Raw genomic sequence first — 15,909 nt, forward strand, 5'->3', positions numbered from 1 at the left:
GGGAAAGCAGGACAGCGAGGAGCTGAAATATATGAAGGAGCAGTTCCAGATCGTCAGGAACAAACTGGATGTGATTTCTGATCAGATCCGGCAGGTGCTGTCGGAGATCGAGAGGAGCACGATCAACAACCAGTACTTCCCCATCGAGGAGAACCTCAAGAACCAGTTCCGCAAATACATGGAGATCCTGAGCTCAGCGTCCGAGTACCGCGACAAGGAACGAGACGAGTTCCTCGCCCACTTCGACGCGACCAATGGTGACCAGAACCTGAACACGCTCTTCGACGCGGTCATGGGCTTCTCCGCCGTCTTTGGGAAGCCCATCCTGGAGACAGCCATGAGCTACGACCAAAAGAACCGGCGCCTGATGGAAAGCTTGTGTTGCCGGCTGAAGGAGCTCTTCTGCATCGGTCTGATCGCTCTCCTGGGCCACGCCGCCGTCACCGGCAACGACGTGGAGGCGTTGAAGAAAGAGTGGAACCAGAAACTGGCGCAAGTAGAAGCCAAAATGAAATCCATGGTAGATCGGTGCGTCAGCGGGTTTGCGCAGCAGGCAGAGATAGATGTCGAGAGGATGGTGAAGGACAAGGGGGGGGGGGGGGGAGATAACAAGGGGTGCGCCATCTTTATCCGGAATGGACTAAAGGATAAATACGACTGGGTCCGCTGGTCAGTGCGCGTCTATGATCCAGTCGGGGGCTTTGACAATCACTGTGTTGGTGGCCCAAACCGCTTTCATTTTTTCCGGCTCAATAACGTCAACGTGGTTGTGTCCTACGCCATCGACCCAAAGCCCATAGACGAGGCACAGATCCGACAGTTGATGCAGGACAAGGACGGCTGGAGTAACGCCAAAGACGTGGTCGACTTCATCTGCTCCAACGTCCCGTCCAACTACATGGTCCACGCGGTCAGGCGCTTAAAAGGCCTGTGGATGGGAAATGACTTCCCCAGCGACTGCCACTTCTGGGAGAACTACAGTGGGGTCACCCTCTGTGTCCACTCCACATGATGGCCCCAGGGGCGAGCCGGTACCGTCATGGCGGGGTATGTTAGAAATTAAATTGATCAAATATGTGATTAAAATGAATCCGGACCCAATCAGTTCAGTGTCCGCATCCTAGATTTATCAGCGTTACAATTCGGCGCTTAGAGTCCAATCAAAGGTCGGTGTGCAACCGGTGAGCAGCCGCTTCCCCAGTTTACTGACCGTCCGCTGAGCCCCTCCTGCACTCAGCCGCCGCTACCCGGCAAACAACACAATGGCCACCGGCAGCGGGGTCTTCTGATGCCCATTTATCCTTGTAGATAAATCGTTGTCATTGCTTGGCTGTGCTTAAAATGATTAATCGGTTCTGTGAAAATATATACGATGTACATGGTAATCAGTTCAATAAATTCGAATCACGAGCCAAGTGTTTAATTGTCATTTGTAACCACAACGGAACCCTGATAATTCGTGCTTGCTGCAGCGTAAAATCCTGCAAACGGAATAACAAAGGGATAATATATAATAATACAAAACAATGTCACCTATTCCTTTGCTCCAGAGATGCTGCCTGTCCCGCTGAGTTACTGCAGCGTTTTGTGTCTATCTTCTGTTTTCTATGGAACCATAACCCGACGTCATATTGCATCGCCCCTCAGCCTCCTGCGCCCCAAGGAATAAAGTCTTACCCTGCCCAATCTCTCCCTATAGCTCAGGCCCTCGAGTCCTAGCAACATCCTCAAGAATCTTCTCTGCGTTCTTTCCGTTTTAGTAGCATATTTCCCGCACTTTCACCTCGCACCAACCCCTTCCTCAGCGACAGGTATTCCAGGACATCACCGACTAAACGGCGCCCTCCAACTCCACCCTCCCCTTCGGGTGAATTCGACGTCCCTTTTCCTCACGCATCCCTTCGATCGGAACACCCTGTCCACTGTCCACCCGTACAGCGCGGAAACCAGTCATTTAGGCCCAACCTGTCCATGCTGACTTCATGCCCGTCAAGGCCAATCCCATTTGTCCGAATTAGATCAGACCCCTCACCACATTTCCCATCTAAGTACCAGTCCCATCTCCCTGGACACGTTGTAATTGTACTTCCCTCCGCCTCTTCGCCTCAACTTTCAAGAGTGTTTTATTGCCGAAAGGAACAATGACATTCTTACTTGCAGCAGCACAACGGATATGTAAACTTGGTACTCCATATCCATGGAATATATTGGGAGGGCGGGGGGTGAACGTGTGTAGGAAGGAACTGCAGATGCTGGTTTATACAGAAGATGGACACAGAGTGCTGGAGTATCTCAGCGGGTCAGGCAGCATCACTGGAGAAAAAGGGAACAGGTGACGTTTCAGGTCGAGACCCTTCTTCAGATTGAAAGTAGAGTCGGGGAGGGGGGGAGGGGGTGGGGGGGGGGGGGACCGGAGGTTGGTAAAGACTAACACATGCTGGGGCCGGTAACAGATGACCAATGAAGGGTTTAGCCCACAATGGTCCATTGCTGGCTGGGGAAGAGGTGATAAAGACGGGAGAGAGGGTGCGAACAGTCCACTGACAGAGCGGATCAGATCCATACATCTCTACCATTATTAGTTAACAAAAATGGGTGTCCGAGCTGGAGGTAACGACATCGTTACAAAAATGTTCTGATGCCTCATCAAATGGGCGGGTTACCCGGTGGAGGTTCCGTGTGGAAACAGCCGACATTACCATCACCTCTGGGTGAATCCAAGCAAATCCAGAAATCAGAGTTCCCCGTCATCCCCCCTGAAATTCGGTTCATTTAGTCTATTCCGTCACTCAACCATGGCTGATCTATCTCTCCCACCTAACCCCATTCTCTGTCTTCTCCCCATAACCTCGGACACCCGTACTAATCAAGAATCCATCTCTCTCTGCCTCAAAAATATCCACCGACTTGACCTCCGTAGCCTTCTGTGGCAAATAATTCCACAGATTCACCACCACCTGACGAAAGAAATGTCCCCTCATCTCCTTCCTTAAATACCCTCTCCACATCCATTCTATCCAAGCCGTTTCTATTCTGTATGTTTCAATGAGGTCCCCTCTCATTCTTCTAAACTCCAGCGAGTACAGGCCCAGTGCTCATCATAGGTTAACCCACACACACACTCATCATAGGTTATAATAATAATAATAATAAATTGTATTTATTGGACTACTTTCAGACATCACAAGGACACCTTACATAGATTAACAGGAATATAAACATATAATCAGAGTAAAATAAATGATAACGACATCACAGAGACAGAATCTAAAAACAGAATTCAGTCTAAAAACAGAAAATCAAAAACACAATGTGAAGAGGGAGCAGCGGCAGCTAAAGCGCGCCAGCGTCCACTCTCACTTCACGGCAGCCATCTTAGACAAAGACTAACAGGATTACATTACAGACAAAAAAAACTCATCCCCCCACAGTGGTTACCACTGTGGGGAAAGGCATAATGTCCAGTCCCCACCCCAAGTTCACCCCAAAGTCAGGCCTATTGAGGCCACCGCAATTGCCTCTATGGAGGCCCGATGTTCCTGGCCGTTCTCACTGGGTGGTGTTGACCCGGCGTCGGGAGAGTCCACTCAGCGGCTGGGCCACGTGGAACGGCCGCTTTCTAGTTGGAGACCGCGGCTTCCGAAGTCGACAAGACCGCTCCGGTTTGGAGCTCCCAGGCTCCCGATGTTGAAATCGGCGCCGCCATCTCCGCTCCGCAGACCCGCAGCCCGGAGGTATTGAACACGACGGTCATTCCTGGGATCATTCTTGTAAACCTCCTCTGGACCCTCTCCAGAGCCAGCACACCCTTCTTCAGATATGGTGCTCTCTGCCTCAAAAATATCCACCGACTTGACCTCCGTAGCCTTCTGTGGCAAATAATTCCACAGATTCACCACCACCTGACGAAAGAAATGTCTCCTCATCTCCTTCCTTAAAAAACGTCCTTGAATTCTGAGGCTATTGCCTCTAGTCCTAGACTCTCCCACTCGTGGAAATAACCTCTCCACATCCATTCTATCCAAGCCGTTTCTATTCTGAATGTTTCAGTGAGGTCCCCCCTCATTCTTCTAAACTCCAGCGAGTACAGGTCCAGTGCTCATCATAGGTTAACCCACACACACACTCATCAAAGGTTAACCTACTCATTCCTGGGATCATTCTTGTAAACCTCCTCTGGACCCTCTCGATATTCCAAATGCGACTTTACCAGCGCCTGAAAGAGCCTCAACATTGTTTTAGTATTCTAGCCCTCTTGAAATAAATGCTAGCAGGTTTGTTTCCTTTGATATCGATTCGACTTGCAGATTATATTTTTGGGGAATCCAGCACCAACAGTCCCAAGTCCCTTTGCACCTCCGATTTCTGGATTCCCACCCGATTTAGAAAATTGTTTGTCTTTATTCCTACTAGCAAAATGCATGACTCCACAATCTGCCACACTATTTCCCATCTCTGCCCACTCCCCCAACCTGTCCAAGTTGCCCGCTCACGTGCCTGCCAAGGTGGTCTCAAAAGCCACGATCGTAAATCCGGCCACCACGACTGCTGGCCGCGCCGTCGGGTCACCTTTCACTATGGGTGTAAAAAGCTTGTCCTGCACATCTCCTTTAAACGTTTCTCGTCTCACAAATACATTCTATCTGGCAATTAATATTTCCATCCTGGGGGAAAAAACTCTACCATATCTCACAATGTTATAAATTTCTACCCAATCATCTCTCATCCACGACGCTCAGAGGAAGGGTCCTGACCGAAAAGGCGCTCATCCATCCATCCCGAGATGCTATCTGACCTGCTGAGTTACTCCAACACTGTGTGCTTTTTTAGCATCCTGATAAACTTCTGCACTCTCCCCAAAGCCTCCGCGTCCTTCCTGTAATAGGGCGACAAGAACTGAACTCAATGCTCCATAGACTAGCCGAACCGAATTTTTATAAAGCTGCAATATAACTTCCTGGCTCAAATACTCAATGCGTTACCAGAGAAGGCAAGTATATCGTACGCCTTCTTTAACACTCTGTCAGTGAGTGATACAGCGTGGAAACAGACCCTTTGGCCTAACTTGCTCACACCAGCCAACATATCCCACCTACACTAGTCCCCTCCCACCTGACCCGCGTTTGGTCCATATCCCCCCAAACCTGACCTATCCGTGTACCTGTCTAACTGTTTCTTAAACGTTGGAATAGTCCCTGCCTCAAATACCTCCCCTGGCAGCTTGTTCCATACACCCACCACTCTTTGTGTGAAAAAGCCACCCCTCAGATTCCTACTAAATCTTTCCCCTTCACCTTCAAATGATGTCCTCAGGTCACGGTCACATAGAAACATAGAAACATAGAAATTAGGCGCAGGAGTAGGCCATTCGGCCCTTCGAGCCTGCACCGCCATTCAATATGATCATGGCTGATCATCCAACTCAGTATCCCGTACCTGCCTTCTCTCCATACCCTCTGATCCCCTTAGCCACAAGGGCCACATCTAACTCCCTCTTAAATATAGCCAATGAACTGGCCTCGACTACCCTCTGTGGCAGAGAGTTCCAGAGATTCACCACTCTCTGTGTGAAAAAAAGTTCTTCTCATCTCGGTTTTAAAGGATTTCCCCCTTATCCTTAAGCTGTGACCCCTTGTCCTGGACTTCCCCAACATCGGGAGCAACTTCCTGCATCTAGCCTGTCCAACCCCTTAAGAATTTTGCAAGTTTCTATAAGATCCCCTCTCAATCTCCTAAATTCTAGAGAGTATAAACCAAGTCTATCCAGTCTTTCTTCATAAGACAGTCCTGACATCCCAGTAATCAGTCTGGTGAACCTTCTCTGCACTCCCTCTATGGCAATAATGTCCTTCCTCAGATTTGGAGACCAAAACTGTACGCAATACTCCAGGTGTGGTCTCACCAAGACCCTGTACAACTGCAGTAGAACCTCACTGCTCCTTTACTCAAATCCCTTTGCATGAAAGCTAACATACCATTCGCTTTCTTCACTGCCTGCTGCACCTGCATGCCTACTTTCAATGACTGGTGTACCATGACACCCAGGTCTCGCTGCATCTCCCCTTTTCCTAGTCGGCCACCATTTAGATAATAGTCTGCTTTCCTGTTTTTGCCACCAAAATGGATAACCTCACATTTATCCACATTATACTGCATCTGCCAAACATTTGCCCACTCACCCAGCCTATCCAAGTCACCCTGCAGTCTCCTCGCATCCTCCTCACATCTAACACTGCCACCCAGTTTAGTGTCATCCGCAAACTTGGAGATATTGCCTTCAATTCCCTCATCCAGATCATTAATATATATTGTAAATAGCTGGGGTCCCAGCACTGAGCCTTGCGGTACCCCACTAGTCACTGCCTGCCATTGTGAAAAGGACCCGTTTACTTCTACTCTTTGCTTCCTGTTTGCCAGCCAGTTCTCTATCCACGTCAATACTGAACCCCCAATGCCGTGTGCTTTAAGTTTGTATACTAATCTCTTATGTGGGACCTTGTCGAAAGCCTTCTGGAAGTCCAGATACACCACATCCACTTGTTCTCCCCTATCCACGCTACTAGTTACATCCTCGAAAAATTCTATAAGATTCGTCAGACATGATTTACCTTTCGTAAATCATTGCTGACTTTGTCCAATGATTTCACCACTTTCCAAATGTGCTGCTATCCCATCTTTAATAACTGACTCTAGCAGTTTCCCCACTACCGATGTTAGACTAACTGGTCTGTAATTCCCCGTTTTCTCTCTCCCTCCCTTCTTAAAAAGTGGGGTTACGTTTGCTACCCGCCAATCCTCAGGAACTACTCCAGAATCTAAAGAGTATTGAAAGATTATTACTAATGCATCCACTATTTCTGGAGCTACTTCCTTAAGTACTCTGGGATGCAGCCTATCTGGCCCTGGGGATTTATCGGCCTTTAATCCATTCAATTTACCCAACACCACTTCCCGACTAACCTGGATTTCACTCAATTACTCCAACTCCTTTGACCCGCGGTCCCCTGCTATTTCCGGCAGATTATTTCTGTCTTCCTTAGTGAAGACGGAACCAAAGTAGTTATTCAATTGGTCCGCCATATCCTTGTTCCCCATGATCAACTCACCTGTTTCTGACTGCAAGGGACCTACATTTGTTTTAACTAATCTCTTTCTTTTTCAGTTTTTATGTTCCCTGCCAGTTTTCTTTCATAATCTATTTTTCCTTTCCTAATTAAGCCTTTGTCCTCCTCTGCTGGTCTCTGAATTTCTCCCAGTCCTCTGGTAGGCTGCTTTTTCTGGCTAATTTGTACGCATCATCCTTCGCTTTGATACTATCCCTGATTTCCCTTGTTATCCACGGATGCACTACCTTCCCTGATTTATTCTTTTGCCAAACTGGGATGAACAATTTTTGTAGTTCATCCATGCAGTCTTTAAATGCCTTCCATTGCATATCCACCGTCAACCCTTTTAGAATTAATTGCCAGTCAATCTTGGCCAATTCACGTCTCATACCCTCAAAGTTACCTTTCTTTAAGTTCAGAACCATTGTTTCTGAATTAACAATGTCACTCTCCATCCTAATGAAGAACTCAACCATATTATGGTCACTCTTGCCCAAGGGGGCACGTACAACAAGACTGCTAACTAACCCTTCCTCATTACTCAATACCCAGTCTAAAATAGCCTGCTCTCTCGTTGGTTCCTCTACATGTTGATTTAGATAACTATCCCGCATACATTCCAAGAAATCCTCTTCCTCAGCACCCCTGCCAATTTGATTCACCCAATCTATATGTAGATTGAAGTCACCCCTTATAACTGTTTTGCCTTTGTCGCACGCATTTCTAATTTCCTGTTTGATACCATCTCCAACTTCACTACTACTGTTAGGTGGCCTGTACACAACACCCACCAGCGTTTTCTGCCCCTTAGTGTTTCGCAGCTCTACCCATACCGATTCCACATCCTCCAAACTAATGTGCTTCCTTTCCATTGCATTAATCTCCTCTCTAATCAGCAACGCTACCACACCTCCTTTTCCTTTCTCTCTATCCCTCCTGAATATTGAATATCCCTGGATGTTCAGCTCCCAGCCTTGGACACCCTGGAGCCATGTCTCCGTGATCCCAACTATATCATAGTCATTAATAGCTATCTGCACATTCAACTCATCCACCTTATTACGAATGCTCCTTGCATTGAGACACAAAGCCTTCAGGCTTGTTTTTACAACACTCTTACCCCTTATACAATTATGTTGAAAAGTGGCCCTTTTTGATTGTTGCCCTGGTTTTGTCTGCCTGCCACTTTTACTTTTCACCTTGCTACCTATTGCTTCTACCCTCATTTTACACCCCTCTGTCTCTACGCTCACACATTTAAGAAACCCTTTCCCTTTAACACCAACCTCCACTATCCCATTCGACACCCCATCCCCCTTATTCAGTTTAATACCACCCGTGTAGCAGTGGCAAACCTGCCTGCCAGAATGCTGGTCCCACACCTGTTAAGATGCAATCCGTCCCTTTTGTACAGTTCCCCCTTACCCCAAAACAGATCCCAGTGATCTAAGAATCTAAATCCCTGCCCCGTGCACCAGTTCCTCAGCCACACGTTCAGGTCCCGTATCTCCCTGTTCCTGCTCTCGCCAGCACGAGGAACTGGAAGCAAACCGGAGATAACAACCCTGGAGGTCCTGCTTTTCAACATTTTTCCGTGCTCTCTAAAGTCACGCAGCAGAATATTCATCCCCTTCATCCGACATCGTTTGTGCCGACATGCACTACCACTTCCGGATGTTCACCTTCGCCCTTGAGGATTTTCTGCACTCTGTCCGTGACGTCCTGGATCCTGGCATCGGGAAGGCAGCACACCATCCTCGCATCCCGCCTGTTGCCGCAGAAACCCCTGTCCGTACCTCTCACAATGGAGTCTCCCACTACAATGGCGTTGCCTGCCTTAGGCCTTTTTGGTTTTGGCTCAACAGCCCTATTCGCATCGCAAGCCAGTCCGCCGCTCAGTGTAAACACGTCTTCTGTCCCAACAGCTTCTAAGCGGGTGAACCTGTACACAAGAGGTACACCACCCGGGGACGTTGGCATTCCATGCTTCCCTCCCTTTCTCACTGTCTCCCACCTTCTCTCTTCTAGTACCTTAGGTGTAACAATCGTACTGTAGGACTTGTCGAATAACGACTGCGTTTCTCGTACGAACCGGAGGTCATCCACTTGCTTCTCCAGTTCCCCAACACGGTCCTTCAGGAGCTGTACCTGGATGCACTTCTCGCATTTGTAGCAGCCAGAGTCACGGTGGCGCAGCGGTAGAGTTGTCGTCTTACAGCGAATGCAGCGCCCGAGACCCCAGTTCGATCCCGACTACGGGTGCTGTCTGTACGGAGTCTGTACGTTCTCCCCCCGTGACCGAGTGGGTTTTCTCCGAGATCATCGTTTTCCTCCAACACTCCAAAGACGTACAGGTTTGTAGGTTAATTGGCTTGGTATATGCGTAAATTGTCCCTAGTGTGTGTAGCATAGTGTTAGGTTGCGGGGGTCGCTGGTCGGCGCGGAGTCGATGGGCCGAAGGGCCTGTTTCCGCGCTGTATCGCCAAACTTAACTAACTCTGTGCAAGAGACTCTGTGCACTACCCAATCTATTCCTCTCATGATTTTATTCAGCTCTCTAAGATCACCCATCATCCTCCTTCACTCCAAGCAATAGTCCCAGCCCACTTAACCTCTCCCTCTAGCGCACACACTCTAGTCCTGGCAACGTCCTCGAAAAACTACTCTGTACCCTTTCTAGCTTGACATTATATTTCCTATAACATGGTGCGCAGAACTGAACACAATATCATCATCCCATCACTCCACATCCTCCCCCCCCCCCCCCCCCCCCCCCCCCCCCCCCCCCTCCCCCGTGGAGGCGTTGAAGAGAGAGTGGAACCAGAAACTGGCGCAAGTAGAAGCCAAAAGGATATCCATGGTAGATCGGTGCGTTAGCGAGTTTGCGCAGCAGGCAGAGATAGATGTCGAGAGGATGGTGCAGGACAAGAGGGAGAGAGATAACAAGGGGTGCATCAGCTTTATCCTGGAGGGACTAGTGAAGAAATACGACTGGGTCCGCTGGTCAGTGCGCGTCTATGATCCAGTCGGGGGCTTTGACAATCACTGTGCGGATGGCCCAAACCGCTTTCATTTTTTCCGGCTCAATAACGTCAACGTGGTTGTGTCTTACTCCATCGACCCAAAGCCCATAGACGAGGCACAGATCGGCCAGTTGATGCAGGACAAGGACGGCTGGAGTAACGCCAGAGTAGTTGTCAACTTCATCTGCTCCAACGTCCCGTCCAACTACATGGTCCACGCGGTCAGGCGCTTAAAAGGCCTGTGGATGAACAATGACTTCCCCAGCGCCTGCCACTTCTGGGAGAACTACAGTGGTTTCACCCTCTGTGTCCACTCCACATGATGGCCCCAGGGGCGAGCCGGTCCCGTCATGGCGGGGTATGTTAGAAATTAAATTGATCAAATAGGTGATTAAAATGAATCCGGACCCAATCAGTTCAGTGTCCGCGTCCTAGATTTATCAGCGCTACAATTCGGCGCTTGGAGTCCTGCGCATGTTTCACTTTCCAAAATGCAACACCTCACACTTCCTGCTGCGAGTTGTGTTGAACTTTCGGGGGGTTGTGGTCATGGGTTGGAAGAAGAGTGAAATTACCTTGTCTCTTCAGTGGAGCGATTCCCACCCGCGGACACAGTTAGTAATGTAATACCAGCTCTGCCCAGCGTGCGGCAGTATTGCACCTTAAACCACCTACAACTTGGAGTCAAGAGTTGCAGATCGGTCCAGCACAAAACAGGTCCTTCGGCCCAGCTCATCAACGCCGACGACAAAAGACACAAAGTACTGGAGTAACTCAGCTGGTCAGACAGCAGCTCTGGAGAATATGGGTTGGTGCCGTGCCGACCTGAAACGTCTTATCCATGTTCTCCAGAGATGTTGCCTGACCTGCTGAGTTACTCCAGCACTTTGTCTTATTTTGTTACTGGCATTTGCAGTGCCCTGTGTTTCCAAATTATTCATTTGGGTCCGTTTGCCAGCGCCTTTTCCCGCTGAACCTTTCCTATCCATGTACCTGTCAAGATGTATTTTTAATCGTGTTATATCCCCAGCCTCAACTATCTTCTTTGGCAGCTTCTTCCGATTGTGAGTATACATACTCTAACATAGAAACATAGAAAACAGGTGCAGGAGTAGGCCATTCGGCTCTTCGAGCCTGCACCGCCATTCAATATGATCATGGCTGATCATCCAACTCAGTATCCTGTACCTGCCTTCTCTCCATACCCCCTGATTCCTTTAGCCACAAGGGCCACATCTAACTCCCTCTTAAATATAGCCAATGAACTGGCCTCAACTACCTTCTGCTGGCAGAGAATTCCAGAGATTCACCACTCTCTGTGTGAAAAATGTTTTCTTCATCTCGGTCCTAAAAGTTTTCCCCCTTATCCTTAAACTGTGACCCCTTGTTCTGGACTTCCCCAACATCGGGAACAATCTTCCTGCATCTAGCCTGTCCAACCCCTTAAGAATTTTGTAAGTTTCTATAAGATCCCCACTCAATCTTCTAAATTCTAGCGAGTACAAACCGAGTCTATCCAGTCTTTCTTCATATGAAAGTCCTGCCATCCTAGAAATCAGTCTGGTGAACCTTCTCCGTACTCCCTCCATGGCAAGAATGTATTTCCTCAGATTAGGAGACCAAAACTGTACGCAATACTCCAGGTGTGGTCTCACCAAGACCCTATACAACTGCAGTAGAACCTCCCTGCTCTAACACACAAATCATTTTGCTATGAATGCTAACATACCATTCGCTTTCTTCACTGCCTGCTGCACCTGCATTTCTACTTTCAATGACTGGTGTACGATGACACCCATGTCTCGTTGCATCTCCCCTTTTCCTAATCGGCCACCATTCAGATAATAGTCTACTTTCCTGTTTTTGCCACCAAAGTGGATAACCTCACATTTATCCACATTATACTGCATCTGCCATGCAGTTGCCCACTCACCCAACCAATCCAAGTCACCTTGCAGCCTCCTAGGACCCTCCTCACAGCTAACACTGCCCCCCAGCTTCGTGTAATCCGCAAACTTGGAGATGTTGCATTCAATTCCCTCATCCAGATCATTAATATATATTGTAAATAGCTGGGGTCCCAGCACTGAGCCTTGCGGTACCCCACTAGTCACTGCCTGCCATTGTGAAAAGGACCCGTTTACTCCTACACTTTGCTTCCTGTCTGCCAGCCAGTTCTCTATCCACATCAATACTGAACCCCCAATACCGTGTGCTTTAAGTTTGTATACTAATCTCTTATGTGGGACATTGTCGAAAGCCTTCTGAAAGTCCAGAAATAACACATCCACTGATTCTCCCTTATTCACTCTACTAGTTACATCCTCGAAAAATTCTATAAGATTCGTCAGACATGATTTACCTTTCATAAATCCAAGCTGATTTGTCCAATGAATTCACCACTTTCCAAATGTGCTGCTATCCCATCTTTAATAACTGACTCCAGAATTTCCCCCACCACGGATGTTAGACTAACTGGTCTGTAATTCCCCGTTTTCTCTCTCCCTCCCTTTTTAAAAAGTGGGGTTGCATTAGACTGGAATAACACCGTCTGTTTCTTCTTGTGTGCATCAGCTGCCGCAGTTCCGTGTTCCTACCCTCTGTGTTGAAAACCGAACCCTCAGTCCCCGCCTTGACCCAGCTGACACCCTGCCCAATCCATCACCGGTAAAAAAAAAAACAAGTCACAGGGTGCTGGAGTAACTCAGCGGGTCAGGCAGTGCCTCTGGAGAACTGGATAGGCGAGGGTTCGGCTCCCCTTCTTCAGAATGATCTACATCTCCGGCCCTATCTCAATTCGGGCCGGTTCTTACAGGCACCTATCCCCCCCCCCCCCCCCCCCCCCCCCCCCCCCCCCCCCCCCGGACAGTTGTTAGACTGACTTAACCTGCGATGGCCTGGACTAACTGGAATAACACGGCCGCGCCCGTGTCAATCGCCCTCGCCTGCTGCACCGACCCCCCACCTACTGTTATCTCTCAGGTATCTATCTGCCTGTGTGTGATGACACTTCCCTCTCCACCCTCCACGATCCACCCTCCCTGCTAATCCCGGTGAGTCAACGCCGCCTCCGCTCAACGACAAGACCGCAGTTTGTGCCAGAAGCTTCCTGTCACAGACTCAACCCCTCCCTCCCCCACACGGCCCCGCCCCACAATGAGTGGAAATCACAGCTCCTATGGTCTAACGTGTTTCCCGTGGGGAGCGGTGTCACAGGGTTAAGGTGAGTCAACGCAGTGAGTTTTTACTCCACGGAGGTACGCTTATATCTTGAACTTGATATTGGAACTATCTGGCTGACAATAGACAATAGACAAAAGGTGCAGGAGTGGACCATTCGGCCCTTCGAGCTAGCACCGCCATTCAATGTGATCATAGCTGATCGTCCCCAATCAGTACCCCGTTCCTGCCTTCTCCCCTATAGCTGACTCTGCTATATTTAAGTACTCTATCTAATTCTCCCTTGAAAGCATCCAGAGAATTGGACTCCACTGCCTTCGATGCGGAGAATTCCACATATTCACAACCCTCTGTGTGAAAAAGTGTTTCCTCCTCTCGGTTCTAAATGGTTTGCCCCTTATTCTTAAAGTGTAGCCCCTGGTTCTGGACCCCCAACATCTGGAACATGTTTCCTGCCTCTAGCGTGTCCAATCCGTTAATAATCTTATATGTTTCAATAAGATCCCCTCTTTTCCTTCCAAATTCCAGAGTATACAAGTCAAGGCGCTCCATTCTATCAACATATGACAGGCGCGCCATCCCGGGAGTTAACCTCGCGAACCTACGCTGAACTCCCTCAATAGCAAGAATGTCCTTCCTCAAATGTGGGCACCAAAACTGCACACAATACCATATAACCATATAACAATTACAGCACTGAAAACAGGCCATCTCGGCCCTTCAAGTCCATGCCGAATACTCATTTTCACCTAGTCCCATCTACCTGCACTCAGACCATAACCCTCCATTCCTTTCCCGTCCATATACCTATCCAATTTATTTTAAATGATAAAATCGAACCTGCCTCCACCACTTCCACTGGAAGCTCATTCCACACAGCTACCACTCTCTGAGTAAAGAAGTTCCCCCTCATGTTACCCCTAAACTTATGTCCCTTAATTCTCAAGTCAGGTCCTCTTGTTTGAATCTTCCCTATTCTCAATGGGAAAAGCTTATCCACGTCAACTATGTCTATCGCTCTCATCATTTTAAAGACCTCTATCAAGTCCCCCCTTAACCTTCTGCGCTCCAAAGAATAAAGACCTAACTTGTTCAACTTTTCTCTGTAACTTAGTTGCTGAAACCCAGGCAACATTCTAGTAAATCTCCTCTGTACTCTCTCTATTTTGTTGACATCATTCCTATAATTGGGCGACCAAAATTGTATACCATACTCCAGAATTGGCCTCACCAATGCCTTGTACAATTTTAACATTACATCCCAACTTCTATACTCAATGCTCTGATTTATAAAGGCCAGCACACCAAAAGCTTTCTTTACCACCCTATCCACATGAGATTCCACCTTCAGGGAACTATGCACAGTTATTCCTAGATCCCTCTGTTCAACTGCATTCCTCAATTCGCTACCATTTACCATGTACGTCCTATTTTGATTTGTCCTGCCAAGATGTAGCACCTTACACTTATCAGCATTAAACTCCATCTGCCATCCTTCAGACCACTCTTCCAAATGGCCTAATTCTCTCTGAAGACTTTGAAAATCCACTTCATTATCCACAACGCCACCTATCTTAGTATCATCTGAATACTAACTAATCCAATTTACCACACCATCATCCAGATCATTGATGTACATGACAAACAACAGAGATCCCTGAGGCACCCCACCAGTCACCGGCCTCCAACCTGACAAACAGCCATCCACCATTACTCTCTGGCATCTCCCATTCAGCCACTGTTGAATCAATCTTGCTACTCCACCATTAATACCCAACAATTGAACCTTCTTAATCAACCTTCCACGAGGAACCTTGTCAAAGGCCTTACTGAAGTCCATATAGACAACATCCACTGCTTTACCCTCATTAATTTCCCTAGTAACCTCTTCAAAAAATGCAAGAAGATTAGTCAAACATGACCTCCAGGCACAAATCAATGTTGACTGTTCCTAATCAGACCCTGTTTATCCAGATGATTATATATATATTATCTCTAAGTATCCTTTCCATTAATTTGCCCACCACTGACGTCAAACTAACAGGTCTATAATTGCAAGGTTTACTCTTAGAACCCTTTTTAAACAATGGAACAACATGCGCAGTACGCTAATCCTCCGGCACTATTCCCGTTTCGAATGATATTTGAAATATATCTGTCATAGGCCCTGCAATTTCTACACTAACTTCCCTCAATGTCCTAGGGAATATCCTGTCAGGACCTGGAGACTTATCCACTTTTATATTTTACAAAAGTGTCAGTACTTCCTCTTCTTTGAATCTCATAATTTCCATAGCTACTCTACTTGTTTCCCTTACCTCACATAATTCAATATCCTTCTCCTTGGTGAATACCGAAGAAAATAAATTGTTCATTATCTACCCCATCTCTTTTTGCTCTGCGGATAGCTGTCCACTCTGACTGCAATGGACCAATTTTATCCCTCGTTATCCTTTTGCTATTAATATAGCTGTAGAAACCCTTTGAATTTATTTTCACCTTACTTGTCAAAGCAACCTCATATTTTCTTTTAGCGTTTCTAATTTATTTCTAAAGATTCTTTTTACATTATTTATACTCCTCAAGCACCTCATTTACTC

General features: G+C 47.6%; 1 protein-coding gene across 1 annotated transcript; it reads left to right on the forward strand.

The window, feature by feature from the left end:
• The first annotated feature begins 268 nt into the window (after positions 1 to 268).
• LOC116985655 lies at positions 269 to 10,587 on the forward strand. Its single transcript, XM_033040528.1, has 2 exons — positions 269 to 591; positions 10,038 to 10,587. Exons 1-2 carry the CDS (start codon positions 293 to 295, stop codon positions 10,450 to 10,452), a joined length of 714 nt encoding a protein of 237 aa, XP_032896419.1. The 5' UTR covers positions 269 to 292; the 3' UTR covers positions 10,453 to 10,587.
• The last annotated feature ends 5,322 nt before the right edge of the window (positions 10,588 to 15,909 follow it).

This window comes from Amblyraja radiata, chromosome 2, assembly GCF_010909765.2.
Source record: "Amblyraja radiata isolate CabotCenter1 chromosome 2, sAmbRad1.1.pri, whole genome shotgun sequence".
NCBI classification, from domain to species: domain Eukaryota; kingdom Metazoa; phylum Chordata; class Chondrichthyes; order Rajiformes; family Rajidae; genus Amblyraja; species Amblyraja radiata.